General features: G+C 45.9%; 1 protein-coding gene across 1 annotated transcript in view; it reads left to right on the forward strand.

Moving 5' to 3' along the window:
* Nucleotides 1-14,951, forward strand: part of trpv4 (transient receptor potential cation channel, subfamily V, member 4) — a 93,030-nt gene extending 78,079 nt beyond the window's left edge. Inside the window, exons 10-16 of the mRNA XM_070888342.1 lie at nucleotides 1,981-2,054; nucleotides 4,499-4,664; nucleotides 7,226-7,292; nucleotides 8,450-8,784; nucleotides 10,912-11,039; nucleotides 12,640-12,764; nucleotides 14,791-14,951. Of these exons, the coding sequence (XP_070744443.1) occupies nucleotides 1,981-2,054; nucleotides 4,499-4,664; nucleotides 7,226-7,292; nucleotides 8,450-8,784; nucleotides 10,912-11,039; nucleotides 12,640-12,764; nucleotides 14,791-14,951 (1,056 nt within the window). The remainder of the gene's footprint in view (nucleotides 1-1,980; nucleotides 2,055-4,498; nucleotides 4,665-7,225; nucleotides 7,293-8,449; nucleotides 8,785-10,911; nucleotides 11,040-12,639; nucleotides 12,765-14,790) is intronic.
* Nucleotides 14,952-21,744: the final 6,793 nt, after the last annotated feature.

A 21,744-nucleotide genomic window follows, 5' to 3' on the forward strand; every position in this document is an offset into this window, starting at 1 on the left:
CAATGGGGATAGAATCATAGAGCACATAAGATGTCCAAAGTTTAAAAGAGGCAGGGGTGGATAATGACTTTGTCGCTCCAGTTTCCTCCCTTCCTCTACTTTGGTGACTCATGCAGGGGCACAGTGCCACAGGTCCTGCCCACCTTCTTATAAGAACATAAGAAATAGGAGCAGGAGCAGGCCATACGGCCCCTTGAGCCTGCTCTGCCATTTAATATGATCATGGCTGATTTGATCATACCTTGTCCAAGTGGCCATCCCTCATGTGTCCGACTCGACAGGGAGCCATCAGCAGATGACTGACTGAGCCAGATCTTATCCAACAACTACACACGCAGTTTCCAATAGGCATCGCTGGGTTGTGATACCCTGGCTGCCAATTCCCGCAGACAGTTGGAGTGCCTCTACCACCACAGTCAATACCAGCACACCCAGCACACACCTGGGAGCACTGCCCCATAAGGGGGGCTCTAACCGGGCATGTAAAGGAGAGCGGTGTGATGAAGCAGGTCGTAGGAACGTCAGCCATGAAGCAGCAGGACGCTAGGTTCTTTGTGTCATCGATACTCCAAGATCCCAGTCTGATTCACAGATCCAGGATGATTACAGCCCAGGTACAGGTGGGAGGGAGGGCGGGGGTCGGGGGGAGGGGTGCGGGAAGGTCGCTCGGCTGCCTGCCTCTCTCGTGGTCTAGTCCGTGCCCAGGTGGCCCTGGAGAGGGAGCATGCGGTGTCCACCAAGTATGTACGGGGCCTTCCACCACCGGTGGGCACCACAGGGAATAGAGCGTCTAATAGACACACGCAACAACACTGTGATTTAGTTCTTAAAGTTTCCTTTTTTGTCTGTTGAAATTGGACTTTAATTCTGTTTCAATTCTTTTATTGTTTTATTTTAAGCATCTTTCATTGTAATTGGACCACATGTTAGACTATTGTATTAGTGATGCCCTTCAAAGCAGGCATGCGTCAGGTGACAATGGGGCAACTCAGTGCCTCCCCTATTGGTCCAATTAGAACAGGCCCAGTCTGACCACAACCGTGCTGCTGTGGGGAGGTACATAAGAACATAAGAACATAAGAACATAAGAAATAGGAGCAGGAGTAGGCCATTTGGCCCCTCAAGCCTGTTCCACCATTCAATAAGATCATTGCTGATCTAATCTTGGCCTCAATTCCACTTCGCCCGTTCCTCATAACCCTTGACTCCCTTATCGTTCAAAAATGCTTCTGTAGCTACCTTATATTCAATGACCCAGCCTCAACAGCTCTCTGTGGTAGAGAATTCCAAAGATTCAAGACCCTCTGAGAGAAGAAATTCCTCCTCATCTCCATTTTAAATGGGCGACCCCTTATTCTGAAACTATGTCCCCATTTCTAGATTCCCCCACGCGGGGAAAAATCCTCTCTGCATCTACACCGTCCAGCCCCCTCAGAATCTTATACGTTTCAGTCTTCTAAACTCCACTGAATAATTGCCCAATCTGCTCAACCCTTCTTCATAAGACAAGCGCTTCATCTCAGGAATCAACCTAGTCAACCTTCTCTGAATTGCCTCCCAAGCAAGTATATCCCTCTTTAAATAAGGAGACAAAAACTGTATGCAGTACTCCAGGTGTGGTCTCACCAATGCCCTGTACAGCTGTAGCAGGACTTTATATTCCATCCCCCTTGCAACCAACTAGAGATAAGCTGCCTGAGATGGGTGGGAATGGGGGAGGGTAAGGAGAGGGAAGAGTGAAAATCAGAAGGAGTATCGATCTCCCCGCTTCCCCACTCCCAGCACTGCTCTCGCCCTCCTCCCAGTCAGTATTAGAGCTGCACTGGCAGAAGCTCAGGAGGAGGTAGCCCACCCAGCTCCTTGAAGAGAGATCACAGTTGATATAGGGAGACCCAACAACAATGAAGAGAAAGTAAAAAATGTATAAACTATGGTAACAGTACGGAAGTACAAATATAATCTTTTTTTTCCATTTCAAAGGTGAAGGATTTGTTCCTGAAGAAATGTCCGGGAGTGAATTCCATGTTCATTGATGGATCTTTCCAGCTGCTTTAGTAAGACCTTCATTGTTTCCTTAAAAGTTACCATAATATCAGACTATAAAGTGCTCACTTTGCTAATGAGCCTGTTAATTGTGTCAGAATGTAAGTCACGGTCTTCCATCTACAATCATGATGATGTCCATAAGGCTGTGGCCTATACACAGGATTTTACTGTTCTTTTCTCTCACACAGACAGACCTGTATTTCTTTGCATTGCCAATCACTGCCCAAACTTCAACAGCAACTTTCAGAAGGAATTATGTAATGTTTACAGTGGGACCGCCCTGCTATATTAATTCCTTCCCAGTCAGACTGTCGGAAATACCAACCAAAAGTTACAATGTTTCAGATCCACCCATAAGAAAATACACCCTTGGATGGATCAGAGTAAACCAACTTCATTACAGCAGAAGGACGGTTGAACCTGCACAGAGGCAGGAAGGTTCTGCATTTAGTTCAATGCTATCTCCTTGTTGCGTGTAATGTATTTGCTCCATGGGTTCTTTGCTGAATAGCAATGTGTTGCTATGAATTCTTAAGAACTAGTTGGTTTATTAGCAAAGGTTTAACAATCACACTACATATTACCAGTTCATCCACCAGGCTCACAACCCAACTGACTGGGGTTTTATTGAGTCTTGTGAACATCATGTGACTGGCTAAGCCACTCCCAACTCAACAGCTCTACAACTCTTTTGGGTTGAAGACAATTAAACAATTAAATCGAGTGCCCCCCGATCTGGGGGACACTCCAGACACTTTTCAACTGCCCTTTTTTTTTGCTTTTTTTTTGGGCACTAAAACCATAATTTACCAAGTGCCCCCTATAAAAGGGGAGGGCGACACTAAAACCCGGCAATTAAAACAAATTAAACTTTAAAATATATAAAATCAAATTAAAATTTGGTTGCCGGGGGTGACGATGCACTCCAGTCCCTCTGGCGCCCACCTCTCGCGGAAGGCTGCGAGCTTACCGGTGGACAACAGCTCTACAAACTTGTGAGCATGCTTACAGGTGCATACGTTACATTGCGTATATCTCAATTTCTTATTGTCAAACCATTAGGAACACATTATCCTGGACAACTGATCTTAGAGGTGAAACTTTGAGAGATACAGGAAGACGAGAGATACTGTACTGGGAAGGACAAGAAGTTAGGAGAATCAAGAGATACTGGATTGGGATACTAGTTGAAATGGTGTGCAACGCTTGCAGTATTGGGAGGTTTACAAATGTGGAAATACAGACAAAATCAATTCACATTATTTAACAACTTTAATGTAGGTAAAAGGCCTGTAAAACAGTATTGGAAGAGCTTCAGGCCCAGGATTTTCACTTTCACCTTGACTGGAGCATGTCTCTGGACTTTACATCATCCCTGATGTGCTCTGCTAACTACAGCTGTATTTCTGACTGGAGGGTCATTTAACTGTGGCAAGTGGGCTCGCTGGCCTCCACCAGGGAGTTGCATGAGGTTGGGGGCAGAGTTGCTACTCCAGGCCTTGGCCTTGGGGGTGGGATGGGACGGGACGGGTGGGGGGGGGGGGCACCCCTACTGCTGTGGGAGAAAGAGGTGGCCATGTGATGGGCCTGGGCAGAGCAATGCTGTGAGGGAGCTTGTACAGACCCCTATTCGATTTTTGCCTTGGGACCCCCTCTGCTGACCTCTAGGTGCCAGAGCCCACCAGGAAGCCTCGGCTTTCAGCCTTCCAAGAGTGAAAATGTGGGAGAACTAGCGAAGGCCATGTTTCCCTCATTTGCAGGTATTTACCCGATGGTCAGGGAGGGGCAGAGTGGAGTGAGAACCTGAGTTGCTTGCTGCCTCTGCTCGCTCCAGATTCACCAAAATAAATGGGGGCGAGGCGGACAACCTAGGCCACTAGCTATTAATATTATACAGCATTGGAAGAGATACGCTATTGGGAGGGATACAATATTGCAGGGGTGCCCAAGCTTTTGTCTTTTTGGGCCATATTGGTGTGCAAAATGGAGTCTTGGGGCCTGCATATAATCCATGTTCCTGTTAATTTGCATATATCTTAAGCTGTTGATACGAGCAGATCAGCAGTTTGACACTAACTGATTTAGGGTTGAACCACCGATGAGGCAACGGCGTTAAAAACAACCCTTTTCAAATTACTAGGCCCCACAAAATTCAAGCAAGACGAACCAACAAATCAGAACGTGGTTGTCTGGGCTTGCAGGGTCAAAGGTCATGGCTCAGGGGGTCACAGGTTGGCCTAAGCACACCCCTGCAGTATTGAGATATGTATGGAGAGAGAGGCAGCATATTACAATATCGAAATGGAAGAGTTGCTGAGATCTCACCTCTCAGTTCGCCCATCCAGAAGGGAATGGGCTCTGAGAGTGTGGGCTAGAATTCAGACTATTGTGGAGTTACGTTTATACTATCATGTTCTGTTGACCAAGCTACTCTGGTGCTCCTGTGTTGCAGTTTTATTTATTCCATCCTGGTGTTGGTGTCGGCGGGGCTGTACTTGGCTGGTGAGGAGTCCTACCTTGCTGTAATGGTGTTTGCTCTGGTCTTAGGCTGGATAAACACACTGTACTTCACCAGAGGCCTGAAGCTAACGGGAACCTACAGCATCATGATACAGAAGGTGGGTGCAGTGATCTGTCTGAACTTTGGAACGTACACATTTTCAGGGAAAAGGCCAACAGACTCAACAAACCCATCCTTTTGATTCAACGCAACCCCACGAACTTGTTGCTCTCTAGAAAGATATCCAGTTTCCCTTTGAACACAGTTTTGCTGTCCACTTCACCAGCTAGAAAATTACATCAATCTACCGTCCGTTGTGTAAGAAATAATTTCCCAACTCACTCCTAACTTCCTAACTATTAACTTGTTATCCTGCAACAATCTTGAAAAGGTCCATGACGTCACCTTGCAGTGAGAAGAAGCCCAAATTCCCGGGGGGGATGGAAAGAGGGGTGAATCCAGAACTAGAGGGCACAACCTTACAATGAGTGCTGAGCAATTCAGGAGTGATGTTAAGAGGCACTTCTTTGCACGAAAGGTAGTGGAAATCTGGAAATCTTGGCTCCCAAAAAGCTGCTGTTGAGGCTGGGGGAGGTGGTGGGGGGGGGGGGGGTCAATTGAAAATGAAAAATCTGAGATTGATAGATTTTTGTTAGATAAGGGTATTAAGGAATATGGAACCAAGGTGGGTAAATGGAGATAAGATACAGATCAGCCATGATCTAATTAAATGGTGGAACGGGTTCGAGGGGAGGAATGGCCTCCTCCTGTTCCTACGTTTCTCAACTGTTCCCCATAACTTAGATTCCTGAAACCGGAAATCTATATTCTTGCTCATCTCCTTACCTTCTTAAAGGACTAAAATCCTTCCAATGCCACACAGTATAAAAGATTCTTCAACCATTCCTCACTGGGAAGGGAGGGTGGATGAAGGCGGGGAGAGAATGGAGGCCATTATACTGTGTGGCATTGGAAGGATACGTATCTGATGTGACCACCGTTCTGTACATCATTCTTATTCTAATAGTGATATGATGGAGGGAGGAAGCACGAGTCCTCATTTACATTATGCGGATCCTAGCAGAAAAAATCTGTGACTGGGGTTAACCTAGGTGGCTGAACATGAGATCACGGATTATTCTGATGAAAGGAATGGACAATTTAATTAAGAGACCATTTAGAAAAACAATTATAAAATGACTGCTTAAGAACACATCCTGCACTAATGATAATATAATAGCCTGCAGAAAATATTTTTAAAATTCATTCACAGGGTGTGGGCATCGCTGGCAAGGCCAGCATTTATTGTCCATAACGGACTGGCTCGCTGGGCCATTTCATTGGGCAGTTAAGAGTCAACCACATTGCTGTGGGTCTGGAGTCATGTCTAGGCCAGACTGGATAAGGACGGCAGGTTTCCTTCCTTAAAGGACTTTAGTGAATTCAGTAATTTCATGATCAGCTAGCTTTTTTAATTCCAGATTTATTTAATTAACTGAATTTAAATCCCAGCTGCCGTGGTGGGATTTAAGCTCATGTCTCTGAGATCATTAGTCCAGGCCTCGGAATGACTGGTCCAGTAACATAACCACTATGCTACCGCTCCCTTGTACAATTCATAGACTTTGGGCTGATGATGCTTTCATGCTCTATCCACAACTTCATCCATAATGCAAGGTAACTCATTAACATATTCAGACGCTGCTCTCCAGTCCGGACAGCACACGGAGGCGACATCGGGCACCAGCAGACCATAAGCAGCTGCTGGTACCTCCATCTGTGAAGTAATTCTTGGGAGGGGAGAGGGAGGAGAGGAAGTGGGACCTGGTGCCTGAGCCAAACTGGCATTTTGAGGCACAAAGCTGGACATCAATGTGGGAGGCCTTTGTGCAAGATCAGGGCCCAGCATAACTAAATCCTGTGCTTTAAAATCTCCTTCAACGCCGTTGTTGATGAATATTGAGGATTTGAAGTGCTCCCCGGGTGCTTCAGCCACATTATGGGGAGTGGCCCTAATTTACATTGGCTCTGCCACTTTAATAATCCAGCTCCCAGTGCTGCCTGGCGCTCGCGCGAGGATTGCTCCGGAGTCTCCAGGAATGAAAGATTAATCTTCAGGGCACTACTGCGAGCAACACCCAGGAGAAAACTCAAAGGGACAATTTAATCGGGAGGGGGGGGGGGGGCGGTTGGAGGTCATGTGATGCCACCTTCAGGAGCGAGTCCATCCAGAGTTGGCAACCCTAGCTGGCGCATTGGGCATGGAGTAGCCCTCAGCACCTTCCTCACATCAGGCATCCACAGGTGACAGGTGCATTATTGCCTCCTTGGCACCTGGCAAGAGCTGAAGATGAAAATTTGGTAATTGTGAGCTGATAAAATGGCTTGTATCAACTTGTTCCCATGAAAACGAAGCTTATCAAAGTCACATACGGAGGAGATTCATGCAGAAGATTCTAATCTCGGCTTTGACAAATGGCTCCGCGGGCAAATCTCTCGTGCTAGTTTCAGCATTTTAAGATTCAGTCGCTGTGCCCACAGGTGTAGCAAGCTCCAGAGACTGCATTCACATCCACAGATTATCCCACACGGGAGCATGTGATTTCATTGCAATTGAATAATCTTTTCGTTTCCATTGGACATTTCAATCTTCTGACCAGTTGTCCTTTTATTTTTCAGATCCTGGTTAAAGATCTTTTCCGGTTCCTTCTAGTTTACGTACTCTTCATGATTGGATTCACAGCAGGTATGTAACACTAAAACTGATTAATGTTAAGCTGATTTTAATGCCAGGCGGTAGGTAGGTGCCGCCTCAAACTGCAAACTCTCAGTTTTGCCACCCAAAGATGAGAGAGCAGCTAAAAGTGGCATTGTGCACTCATCGTCGGGCACCAATGGAGCGGCATCTCAGGAGACCGACCGGATTTCCCCACGGTCGGCTGCTGGCATGCGAGTTTTTAAAAAAATGAAAAAGAAAAGGTTTCCAACACTTTCCCTCCCACACTTCCCCACTGGTCCCATTTAATACCTAAATGCTAAAAAAAATAAACATAAACACCTTGATCCCTGGACCCTACCACCCCGGGACTCCCGATGTCCCACCACATTTCCCCGGCTGTACGGACGCCTGCCGGTAAGGCCACCGTACTCACCTAATTCCCCAGCGGCGCTGGCAAGAGGGCGTTGCACTCTCGATGATGTCACCACGTGGGTGGTGGCCGAGCGCGCAGCGGTACGTCTTGTCACCGCCCCCGCACCGCCCAACTAAATTTTCCGACAGCCCAGGAAACCGGAAGTCGCCGACGGTGAGGACTTAGCCGCCTATTGGCCACCCCTCTCTGGTGGTAACGGGCGGCGTAAGAAACTGAATTTAGACGCCTTACATCTAGCTGTGCATATTGGCAAGGGTGTAACAGTATTTAAAAAGAAAATCGTGCTGGGAGAGGGGGCTGGTGGGGGGCTGGGGTTGAGGTGAGGGTGGAAGGGGGTGGGTGTGAAATGGTGCATCATGTTAAGGGGTGTGGTAGGACATGGTTTTGGGCTCAAGGTTCCTCACATGGTAAGTTCCCAATCTGAACTGTGGTAGTGGAGGATAACTGTAAGGATAGTCTCCCTGGGATTACCTTGCACCCTTCCCAGGATCTGGTTATAGAAAACTACTGGCAGGTATGAGGGTGCAGGTTGTCTGTCATGCCTTTCTGTTTCAATGTGCATCATTACAACAGGAATCATAGAAGAGGTTAAAAGAGAGAAAAAAAATACAGATCTTTCTTCAAACAGTTCTTTTTTAAAGATGTTTTAAAAACAGATTTATGGAACCACAGGTTAGTTTTGCACTTCTCTGCTATTTCGGAGCAAATTTTATAAATTGTAATGGTGTAACATCTCTAAATTCTGTTCCAGCCCTGGTCTCACTGTTGATGACTTGTCCCAGTGACGATATTACGCTTCAAACTTGTGATATAACATCCGATTCGCCAAACTGCACGAGCTCAACGTATCCCATCTGTAGAGACAACTTATCGTTCAGCAAGTTCCTGCTGGAACTCTTCCGACTCACCATCGGCATGGGAGACCTAGATGTTATCAACAGTGCCAAGTACCCCATTGTCTTCGTCATCCTCCTGGTCTCCTACATTATCCTGACCTTCGTGCTGCTGCTGAACATGTTAATTGCTTTGATGGGTGAAACTGTGGGGCAAGTCTCTAAGAAGAGCAAGCAAATCTGGAGACTACAGGTGAGAGGCGAACAGGTTGCCCTGGTTCCGAGAACTGGGTATGTTTGAATCCCTGGACTTGAATCTTCCATGATCATACATAGAATTTACAACAGGCCAATCAATCTCTGTCAGCATTTACCCTCCACTTGAGCAAATAGCCCTAATCACATTTACCCACCCAACCTATTCCCATATCCCTTGATCCCATTTCCTCATCCACCTATCCAATCTGACCTCGAGTGTTGGCATCGTTTCTGCCTCAACCACTGAGCCTGGAAGTGAATTCCTCAACCTCTCAACTCTCTGTGGGCAGAAGTTTCTCCTGTTCTCTGTTCGAAATCTCTTGCATTCAACCTTGTATCAATGGCCCCTCGTTCTAGACCCCTCAATTACTGGAAAGTCCATGTACACTGCATCCACTGCATTTCTTCCATTTACCATGCCTGCTATCTCCTCAAAGAATTCTGAGGTTTGTTGAGCACGTTTGCCTCTCTTGAAATCTGTGATGGCCGCTTCAAACTATTTCTCAAAACGATTAAGATATTTAAGCTCCTGAGGGAACAAAGCACGCCCCAGCAGAAACAGCTGATCCTCCCATGGGCTGTGGTGGTGGGGGGTTAAAGAATCAGACAGGCAGCATTCTTGGCTCTTTCAGTGGGAAGCACCTCCTGCTCCCAGCACCTTCTCTGGTCGGGAACCAGCAGGGTGATGGATCAGTGAGACGGGTCCCGACTGGAGAGCAGAGCAACACTGCTGGCAGTGCGAGTTGGATGGCAGTCTGCTCCATTCCGAATTGGCAGCACTGTCTGTTGTTTTTAATTTTTATATACACCGACTACAAATATTTGTTACAAAATTTCGAAGCACCAGTCAGCCCGGCCGCCATATGATTAAGTGGCAGGCTGTGTTTATCAGGAGAGCAGGCGGCAATTTTAGGTTCAGGAACACTCACGGTGCAAATCTTGAGATAGTCATTAAATCCTTGACAACAGTTTTTTTTTTGTGTGAAATAATCAATCTGTACTCAGCAGAACAGCAGATGCACAATTAAACAGTATTAGAACGTGCACAGGAGAGAGGCGTCCCGATTGTTTTATTCCTCCACCATCAGAATGAGATGTTTCTGCCTGTGGGTTTTGCCAGAGTTAAGGGATTTTCATGAATAGCCCTCACCTGAGTCTCTGGGCTGGAGCGGCAGGAAGAGTCGTCACCAGGCCCCGACCTGCTGCTTTCGGGAGAGCAGGGCCATGTTGGTCTCCTTGTAGCCTCTCTCCCTCGACCCACTTACGTTCTGCATCAGGAAGGTGGAGCCAGTGAATCTGACAGCAGGGTAAGCCAGCAGGAGAGAGAGAGTTTGTAAATGATAAAGCACCAAAAGGCTAACACTGGGCTGCTGAGTCTGACCATGCCGGTCCCCCAGTGTACTCAGCACAACAGACTAAATCCTTCTCCAACCCCCTCCCCTCTCCTGCCCCAGCAGCCAGGAGACTCTCAGACCATTGCGCTCCAAACATACATGAGGGACAAGAGCATCCTAACTCCAGTATTGCAACAGTGATGACGTTTTGGGACATCCTGAGGTCATGAAAGACGCTGAATAAATGCAAGTGCTCTCTTTCTCACCAGGTCCCAGACACAGTGACCATCGATGCTGCTGCCCTCTTGCACACTTGCTGTCTGAGTCCTGACCCTGCTGCCTATCACTTCCCCCCCCCCCCCCCCCACCTACCACACACACATCTTTAGAGAGAGAAACAGAAAAGAGAGTAAGAATGGGAAGCAAAAAGCATAAAGAATTAAAGAAGGAAGAGAGAGAGAGAGTTGGAATTAAAGGAGAGGGAGAGAGATAAAAATGATGTGAGGGAGGAGGGAGAGAAGGAGACAGACGTGGATGAGGAGTGAGACAGACATAAGTAAAGGGGAGGAAAAGAAGGAGAGAGCAGTAAAGTGAAGGAGATGAATGAGATGGAAGTGGAGGAGAGAGAAATAGAGGTGAAGGAGGTGGAGAAGCAGTGTAACTGTATGTGGCCACTCAACTGTCCATACATGGGTCCAGTCTCCTGTTGTAAGATGTTGGATACCCTTGATACAAAATGTGTAAAAATGATTGTTAAAATAATGTCCATGATTTTTCGTTCTTGCCAGTGGGCGACAACAATCCTGGACATCGAGAGATCGTTCCCAGTGTTTCTGAGGAAAGCATTCCGTTCAGGAGAGATGGTTACCGTGGGAATCAATTCTGATGGCACTCCTGACCGGAGATGGTGCTTTAGGTATGAAAGCGATAAGACTTTTTTCATTTTTACCGCTTTCTTGTGTTGACCACTTATACATGAACTGGATTTGTTGTGGCTGATTTATCAAAATGCTTGTGCCAATCTCCTATAAATTTGAAACCCAAGGGGTGGTGAAAAATGTTACCACTTGGCAGTGTTGGGACTGGGCACACTTCCAACCATCCACTGGCATTTCAGTTCAACATCCCAGAAAGGACCCAAGATATCCAAACAGGCCATCTTGTCAATGAAATAAATATCAGAAGACACAGCAAGTTGGTTAGCAACTGAAGGACAAGTTAAAATATTGTCAGAACTGATGAAGGGTTTCCCCCTGAAATATTAACCTATCTTTTCCCTACTCCCTGATGTAAACACAGGGAATCGCCTGCAGTTGAGAATAGTTAACAGTGTTTCAATTAAACCTTGATCCAAAGGGGACTGGGAACTATGAATGGAACTGGACTTGGGGGTTTGGGATGAAGAAGCAGCGGCTCAGATCAATTCTGAGTAGTTGGGATGAATAATGTGCCTGACTTCAGCATCCTATAAAGAACTGGTGCACTTGACCTGGACTATTGGGAATAGTGTAAACTTAGACACTATTTATATTTTTTTTACTGGTGCAACATTCCAGCCTAAAACTGCTACTTTTGAAGTGATTTTTCTTCAATATTGTACTGTATACACTTGTGAGTATGCTCACAGGTTTGTGGAGCGTGTGGCCTTCCGTGAGAGGTGGATACCGGAGGGACTGGAGTGCATCATCACCCCTGGCAACAGAATTTTAATTTGATTTGGCAAGGTTCCCAGCTGACTTGGAAATTTGTGGGTTCTAGTGCTCTTACCAAAAGGGGATACTTGGCTTAAAGTTCTATCTAAAATAGTTGTAGAGCTGTTGAACTGAGAGTGGCTTAGCCAGTCACATGATGTTCACAAGACTCAATAAAACCCCAGTCAATTGGGTTTGGGGGATCCACAATGAGGCAGGTGGTTGTGAGCCTGGTGGATGAACTGGTAATGTGTAGTGTGATTGTTAAATCTTTGTTAATAAACCAACTAGTTCTTAATAGCAATGTGTTGCTATGAATTCTTAAGCAAAGAACCATGAAGCAAATACATTACAAATATATGAACCGCAGTTATTATCAATGTTACCTCTAAGCTGCCTCTGCGTGCCCGGGCACACAGCAATCTTGAAGGTACCGCGCAGGCCACTCACAAGCTCTCAAATACCGTGCGTGCCCAGTGCGGACGCGCCAAAAAATAATATAAAGGTACCGCGCATTATAAAAACTGGCCGCGCACAACAATGAGATTTTGGAGGGAACATTGGTCATGACTCGCAGGTTCTTTCTGCAAAGAGACGATTTTGGCTCGGCTCGAAGCATCTCTTTGTAACCTCTGTGTGCTTGGGTTTATCCACATTGTGGCGTTGGTCAGCCACTCAGCCCAGGGTCTGCAGTGACCCCGACCCCGACCTATTGAGTAAGGCCTGTACGTAACAAGCAGGCTTCAAATAAGGGGTAGTTTTGTTGTGATGATCGTGTGTGCTTTCGCAGTAACCATGACACTGGTCTTTCTGCCTATATTTCAGGGTGGATGAGGTGAACTGGTCTCATTGGAACCAAAATGTTGGAATTATTAACGAAGATCCGGGAAGGAACGACACCTACCAATATGACGCCGGTTTTACCCAAACCATGGGCCGGCTACGCCGAGGTGAGCTGCAATTATGTTGACGCTTACAAAAAAGCCGTAGATTTTGCTCAAACTGTGAAACGTGTAAATCACGGACACCTTGGGGACTGGCGTCAGCTGTCCTTTCTTTGCAGGTGTTCTTATTTTTCAAAATGGTTGCTGTATGTACTGTAAAAAATCTTTAGTAGAATGGGGAGTTATTTACCCAGCATCCATAGCGGTAGAGAAACCGCTCTATCTCCAGAACAGAGCCATGCGAGCTTTCAATCCCAGAGATGGGGCGGGTTCTCTGCCGCCAAGCCTGCTGGATAATGAGCTCCCCGTTCCACAACAGCCATTTCTTTCACAAATCCCGCTGCAGCCTCGCGATGATCGGCAGACACTGACCTCATGGGAATTTGGGGGAAGAAAGGAGGCCAGCTGCACGGGCCAAGCGCCAGTGCTTCCGGTTCAGTGCAAGTTCCAGACACAGCGGAATTGCAACAGGCGGTGTCCCATGTTTTAAGCTGTAAAAGGGCTTGTTGGGTTGAAGGCTGTCCGTAGTTCGTAATTGGCGAATGTCCGTGATTATAGAATGCCTCTTATATATTTTACCACGCAAGTTTTTTGGGTCTCTCAATACATGTCCGTTTTTTGGGAGTGTCCGTTTTGTACAGGTTTTGATCACACCCTGCTCGGACCTGCCAACCTGGAGAACGAGTTTATGTCCAAGACATAATTTCCCCAGGGCTCCCAAAAGAATAAAGAAATAAGTTTATAAGAAAACCTACAAAAATTCAAATTTACCATTGAATAAAGCTCTGCTCACAACTCAATTGGGCATGAAAACAAAGGCCTAGATTTTCTGCTCAAGGTTGTGGTGCCCAGTATCGCTAAGGGACAATTTACATTTTAAGTCGACAGATAGGAAGTTATGATGAACCTTTATAAAGCACTGGTTCAGCCTCGACTGGAGTTTTGTGTCCAATTCTGGGCACCGCACTTTAGGAAGGATGTGAAGGCCTTACAGAGGGGGCAGAAAAGATTTACAAGAATGGTTCCAGGGATGAGGGACTTCAGTTACGTGGATAGACTGGAGAAGCTGGGGTTGTTCTCCTTGGAGCAGAGAAGATTGAGAGGAGATTTGATAGAGGTTTTTCCAAATAATGAGGGGCCTAGATTGAGAGAAACTGTTCCCATTGGTGGACAGGTCGAGAACCAGAGAACACAGATTTAAAGTGATTGGCAGAAGGACGAAAGACGACATGAGGGAAAATGTTTTTAATGCAGCGAGTGGTTAGGATCTGGAATGCACTGCCTGAAAGGGTGGTAGAGATAGATTCAATGGTGGCTTTCAAAAGGGAATTGGATAAGTAACTGAAGGGAAACAATTGTAGGGCTACAGGGAAAGGGCAGGGGAGTGGGACTGGCTGAAGGGCTCTTGCAGAGAGCTGGCATGGGCTTGACGGGCCGAAATCGTCCTGTGCTGTAACCACTCTATGATTCTAAGCCTGTGGACAACAACAACAACTTGCATTTATATAGCTTCTTTATCGCAGTAAAACGTCGCAAGGTACTTCACAAGGATTGAACAGGCTATGACACATATATTTAAAGTTTAAAAGTTCTTTGGCCAGCTAAAAGCCTGTCAATCTCCACCCGAAACATTGAAAATGACCCCGACTCTGGAATATTGACCTGGGTCAGTGCCACATCCTCATCCTGCCCTGTCGGAGATGTGCCAGAAATCTAGGCCAAGACCTGTAGAGCTGGAGGAAAAGGCTCTGATCTGGTGACACTTCACTCACTATTCTGGGCTGTAATTTATTTACAAACACATTTCCGATGGGAATTTGATGAAAAACGATACCTCCCGGAATCCTTGATGCTTTTTACGATGCATTAAAAGCATTTAAAGTTTGGACTTGTGTTGCTTTTGTTTCTTAAGTATAAAACATTCTATCTTGTCTTGTCTGTAAGATTGGTGAAAGTTTGCAGAATGGTGGGGGCAGTCAGATTGTTGCCTGAGCTCCTCAATTAATAAACGCTCCCGTTTCTACTCACGCAGACCGTTGGTCAACTGTGGTTCCGCGAGTCGTGGAGCTGAATAAGTGCTCCCGTCCTGACGATTATGTGGTGGGAATGGAACACATCTCGATGGAAAGGAAATATGGATACAGCAATTTGCATCAAAATAGCCACCGGAGGAAGGATGTTACCCACATTTAATTGTTGACCCGAGCTGTGCTTCGTTATTTGACAGATGCTGGAAGTGAATTAACAAAGCCAGAGTCGACACAAAACCCCGTAGGGATTCTTACAGGGGGACATTTATGATGAAGTGTTGGTGCTACAAGACGCACACTGTCCCTTGTAGGGATCTGTACACAGTTCATGACAGTTCAGTGTTTCTTGATACTGGAAAGGTGGCTCCAGTACGAACCGATTATCTTGGAGATATTCACTGCTCATCCTCAACTGCAGTGAAGTTATTTCCCACTGTGCTCACCTGCAGTAACGTCTTCCTGGGACCAGGGCCTGAATGAACCGAGTGTCTACCCCACTTCACCCCCATCACCCCACTGGTCTTTCATAAAATATGATAATGCTGCAGGCATTAGATACATGGGGTAGAATTTCCGTGAGGGTTCCCCGATCTCATAACTTTGGTGGAGGATCGCTGGAAACTCTGGGGAGATTCTGCTAGCAACAAACGTTTTCAGCCATTTCTCCAGGGTTTCTGCTGAAGTTATGCTGGATTATAAGAACATAAGAAATAGGAGCAGGTGTAGGCCATACGGCCCCTCGAGCCTGCTCCACCACTTAATACGATTATGGCTGATCTGATCATGGACTCAGGTCCACTTCCCTGCCCGCTCTCCATAACCCCTCATTCCCTTTACGTTTAAGAAACTGTCTATTTCTGTCTTAAATTTATTCAATGACCCAGATTCCACAGCTCTCTGAGGCAGCGAATTCCACAGATCCACAACCCTCTGAGAGAAGAAATTTCTCCTCATCTCAGTTTTAAATGGGCGGCCCCTTATTCTAAGATTATGCCCTCTAGTTCTAGTCTCCCCAGCCAGGGGAAACATCCTCTCTGCATCAGATAAAATTGCTGGCGTATGTATTTATGTTGCTAAGTGCAGTTTTTAAATATGTCTTCTAGTGGGACACTTACTCTGTGATTTTGGTCCTCCATCCATCACACAGATCATTTAAAAAATTATATTTACTCTAATTGTTATGTATGAGTGAGACGAGGGAGAATCTAGTGGCATCAAAAGCAGGACTCCTATTCTGGCATGCCAGGATCTGGCATTTTACATTTTTGACCCTTGCTTTTTATTTTTCTTAATTATTTGGTTCCCAAGGACTTTATTTTACATTTATTGAATCTGGCACTGGTCAGGATGAAGGATGTTCGTGCCAGGGAATGGAATATGTTCTATTTCAGGACCCCCTAGTGTCAGCATTAAACATTCAAGGTCAGATATAGCACAATTGGAAAGGATTTGAACCCGGGTGTCAAAGGTAAAAGGTTAGTATGACTCAGTTTCCCCCAGGGGATTTTGAGGAACAATTATATTAACCCTAGTCTGGTCTAACGCCACTGTAGTTTTGGCCTGTGAATTGTGCTGGAATGGAGATGAGAGTTACGCTTGGAGTATTGAGAAAGTAGGGTTGTACAAAGCCGGCAATGCCCTAGGTGGTGAACCAGTATGATTTGTTCCCTCCCCTTTACCCCCTCCCCAGAATTATCGCAAGAGCTGGTCCCAGTCATGTGAGAGGTGATCCGGAACTTAGTGAACCAGCTGGTGCCTGCACAGTCTCTACATCACTGTAGAGGACATGTGTATAAAGTTATTGCGTCAGTCTGACGTGAATCTCCTGCATTGCAAACTCAGTGGGAGGAGCATAGCGTGTTTAATCTTGAGATCCATTCTGGGTAAATTGCTCTGCTCCATTAATTCTGCCCCAGTCCCTGCCAATGTCCTGGAAATTCAGAACCAGGACAGTGAGTAGCATGGGGGATAAATTAACTTTTGCACGTGCTGCTACAGTCCAGTTGCTTTTAGCCCAATCTTGTGTGCACTATCAACTGTGCCCTGTCCCAGTGTGATTAGCTGGAATATATTTGTCGTAATTGATCAATGTATTGCAGCTTTCTACCATTGCCATTTCCACTGTGTGAGATATGAAGGTTTACTCCCACTATGTCTTGGCTACCATTTTACATTAGAACATAAGAAATAGGAGCAGGAGTAGGCCATATGGCCCCTCGAGCCTGCTCTGTCATTCAATAAGATCATGGCTGATCTTCCACCTCAGCTCCATGATCCCGCCCGAACTCCATATCTCTTGATCCCCCTAGGATCCAAAAATCTATCTATTGCAGCCTCGAATATACTCAATGATTCAGCATCCACAGCCCTTTGGGGTAGAGAATTCCAAAGATTCACAGCCCTCTGAGTGAAGAAATTCCTCCTCATCTCAGTACTAAATGGCCTTCCCCTTAGCCAGAGACTGTGACCCCTGGTTCTAGACTCTCCAGCCACGGGAAACATCCAGGTTGCAGTGAGGGTTCCCAAAGCCTCCGTTTCTAGGCGGTATGGATAAATAGAAGCAGATGTCACTACTGTATCTGTACCTGACCCAGAACCAGCACAGCAACAAATATGACTGATTGGGTTTGAGGTAAAAATCAAATAGAAACGTATCCTCAGGAAAGTAATGCCATTGAAAAGTCATTGTGACATCCTGCACAGGAGAAAAGTATGTATAACTTTGCACAATATATAAAACAGATAATGATAGCTATATAATACCATAGTCAGATCTTGTGGCTTGCTCACAGGATCTGCAGTTTCATAATTATAGCAGCGTTATATCATGTAACGCACAATGTATTATTCTGCTGTTATGGTGCAGCTGTGTTTAACTTGGTTGCTGATTAACAGATATGTAGATAGTTGGGCCAAGGGCTTATAAGGGTGATGCTCACCTTCAACTGATGGAGCAAATCAGTTGCCCGTTACAGAACCCGCCCGACTTTCATTACCCATGGATTTCAGGCAGGTTCGTATTGGACAGATCACTCGCTCCTCCAGTTTACCCACTAAACAGTTAAGGTGAAAATGCTTTCTGTGAGGATGAATTTAAATCCCTCCACCCAGTGTACATTGGGTGGTAGCGGCTATTAAAATGGCTAGGGTTACCTCGAACCTCATTGGTGCTGGCAGTCCAGGCTCCACCATCTTGGGTAGGGTCCTGAGAAGGACGGCCAGAATCCCCACCTATTTCAGTGGGAGGCCACGTAATATGCAAATCGGGATTTTATAATGTAACACACGACCCCAATGGCAATGTTGAGGTTCAAATGGGGGGAGTGTGCACTGCCAATGCTCTGCCCATTCTTACTGGCGTTAAGCAACCTAACCAGCCGTCCTTAAAGTGACCGCAGGAGCCCGCTCAAAAAAACGGCCCGAAGAAAATGTTTAACTTTTATTTTTTTTGTGGGGCCAGGAGGAACAGGAATGCCGATTTTCCAATCCCAACCCCCAATCGGCAAGCTGCCTCGGCGTGCCGGTGCGCCATGTGCAGCCTCCTGGCTGCATGCGTATGAGGCTTGGGCCTCACGGTGGTTACAAGGGGTGTGCGGCAGATGCATTCTGCCTGTTGTACACCTAGTTAGATCGGCCTCTACGTCTCAAGGCCACAGAGCCTAATCGCTGTAAATAGGACAACCTGGGGCTAAGAGCAGTTTCTAAGGGAAATCTGTGGACTATCAAGGTAAAATTTGAAATACCAGGTCTGAAGAAACTAGCGTGAAATAACTACCTTTCTGTTTTTTTATTATTACTATTGACTCTTTGAAGGGTGATGCCTGAAGCACATGGACCAAGAACAGTGCAAGTCCGATGGGTAAACACAATTTCTCTTTGATTCATTCCTACCTCAGGAATGGCCAGTGTCTATAGTATTAGACTATTCTCACGTTCAACTGATATTTAGATTCCATCGTCTTACACAGCAATTACAGCACAGAAATAGGCCATTCAGCCCAACACGTCCGTGCCAGTGTTTATGCTCCACACAAGCCTCCTCCCACCCTTCTTCATCCAACCCCACGAACACATCCCTCTATTCTGTTCTCTCTCATGTGTTTATCTAGCTTTCCCTTATCATAGAAATTTACAGCACAGAAGGAGGCCATTTGGTTCATTGTGTCTGTGCTGGCCGAAAAAGAGCTATCCAGCCCAATCCCATTTTCCAGCTCTTGGTATGTAGCCTTGGAGGTTATGGTACTTCAAGTGCACATCCAAGTACTTTTAAAAATGCAAGAGGGTTCCTACCTCTACACTCTTTCAGTCAGTGAGTTCCAGACCCCCACCACCCTCTGGGTGACATTTTTTTCCCTCATCTCCCTTCTAATTCTTCTACCAATTACTTTAAATATATGCCTCCTGGTTATTGACCTCGCTGCTTAGGGAAATAGATCCTTCCCATCCACTCTATCTAGGCCCGCTTATAAATTTATACACCTCAATCCCCTCAGCCTCCTCTGATCCAAAGCAAACAACCACAGCCTATCCAATCTTTACTCATAGCTAAAATTCTCCAGTCCAGGCAACATCTTCATAAACCTCCTCTCTACCCTCCCTTAAATGCATGATTGTGTAGATTTATAGCGTTTTTGCCAGGGGTTGGGTAAGGGGAAGATTCCGGCCATGTTGCTGAAGCTGGCCTGCTGGTGGGTCCAAGGTGCAGGACAACAACAACAAGTGTGTATATATATATATATATAATATATATATATATAATATATATCACGCCTTTAACATAGTAAAACATAATAAGGCGCTTCACAGGAGTGTTGAGAGATAATAATTTCAGTGCAGATTCACCAGAATGATACCGGAGCCTAAAGGGTTAAATTATGAGGACAGGTTGCATAAACTTGGCTTGTATTCCCAGGAGTTTAGAAGGTTGAACGGTGGTCTAATCCAGTGGTTCTCAAACATTTTTGGTTGAAGGACCCCTTTTTCAAATGGATTAGTAATCACAGATCTCCCCATTTAAATTATATTACTCATAATATGAAAGTGCTGCATGTAATGAGTGCTGTAATAATGCTTTTAAGAAAACAGGTATCAGTGAGATAGGTGTACCACACTATCATCGATCAACCTTTTGGCACCCACCACCAGGCTTGGTAACTGCAGGTCTACTTGGCAATCTCGTGCCGCTCTCAACCCTCCTCCATGCCCGCTTCCCTCCTAGGTGAGACAACCAGCCCACTTTAAGGGGCACATGTGGTGGCCACACTCTGCTCCCGCCTCCTGGCTCGCACCAAGCCTGCCTCCGGCCGTCACTCATTCGCTTACTCTTGAACACTCCCCACCCCTTCCGGTAAGGCCGGCCCTGCTCTGTACTCGCGGACCTCCTGTTTCAGAACTACTGATCTAATCGCAGTGTTTAAAGGAATTCGATAGGTTAGATACAGAGAAACTATTTCCTCTGGTGGGTGGGGGGCATAATCTTAAAATTAGAGCTGGACCGTTCAGGAGTAAAATCAGGCAGCACCTTTTCACACAAAGGGGCAGCGGAAATCTGGAACTCAGTTCCCCAAAAGGCTGTGAATGCTCGGTCAATTGGCACATTCAGTATTGAGATCGATAGATTTTGTTGGGTAAGAGTATCAAGGAGTATGGATCAAAGGGGGTAAGTGGAGTTGAGGTAAAGATCAACCATGATCAAATGGAATATCGGACCAGGACTGAGGGGCTGAATGGCCTGTTCCTGTTAACTTGGTATACAATTTAAAGTCATGTGATATCAAAGCAGAAACTGCTGGAAATAGGGTAGTAGCTTCTGTGGCGAGAGAAACAGAGTTAACGTTTCAGGTCTGTGACCTTTCACACAAGGTCATGAGCCTGTGTCTAAACTTGCACAACATTTTAGAGCAGGTGGGCTGGGTTGGATTGTTACTGTAAAACATTAGGTGCTTTTACATCTGTCTAATTTGTCACTCAGGGTAAGGAAGACTCTTCTAGCAATGTTCATGTGGGGGGCAGGTGCACGGATACCAGTCTCTCACATTCCGAAGCAGCAAATGTTAAAACGAGTGCACCGTTCACCGCCATTTGCAGTTTCTTCTTTCTTTTCATTTATTTTGTGGCCTGGACTAGACAGGAACTCTTGGATTAGGTCAGATAAACTTTAGTTACTAGCACAGAGCTGCCGAGGATTCATTACAACTACCTTCTGTGCAGGCAGAGGGGCCTCCTGTGATGAGCGAGATACAATATGTCATCAGACAACTCTAACGTTATGCACCTCCGTATATGTTTTTGTTAAGTGTGTGAACTGTTTTTCTTGAAATATTTTTCGTCTATGTTTATTATGCTGGTCTTCCTGTGTTGCACGCTGTTTTACATAGAGACATAGAAACTGGGTGCAGAAGTAGGCCATTCGGCCCTTCGAGCCTGCACCACCATTCAATAAGATCATGGCTGATCATTCACCTCAGAACCCCTTTCCTGCTTTCTCCCCATACCCCTTGATCCCTTTAGCCAGAAGGGCCATATCTAACTCCCTCTTGAATATAGCCAATGAACTGGCATCAACAACTCTCTGCGGTAGAGAATTCCACACATTAACAACACTCTGAGTGAAGAAGTTTCTCCTCATCTCAGTCCTAAATGGCTTACCCCTTATCCTTAGACTATGTCCCCTGGTTCTGGACTTCCCCCAACATCAGGAACATTCTTTCTGCATCTAACCTGTCCAATCCCGTCAGAATTTTATATGTTTCTATGAGATCTCTTCTCATCCTTCTAAACTCCAGTGAATACAGGCCCAGTCGATCCAGTCTCTCCTCGTATGTCTATCCTGCTATCCCGGGAATTAGTCTGGTGAACCTTCGCTGCACTCCCTCAATAGCAAGAACATCCTTCCTCAGATTAGGAGACCAAAACTGAACACAATATTCCAGGTGAGGCCTCACTAAGGCCCTGTA

The sequence above is a fragment of the Pristiophorus japonicus genome, chromosome 8 (genome assembly GCF_044704955.1).
Source record: "Pristiophorus japonicus isolate sPriJap1 chromosome 8, sPriJap1.hap1, whole genome shotgun sequence".
Classification (NCBI taxonomy): Eukaryota; Metazoa; Chordata; class Chondrichthyes; family Pristiophoridae; genus Pristiophorus; species Pristiophorus japonicus.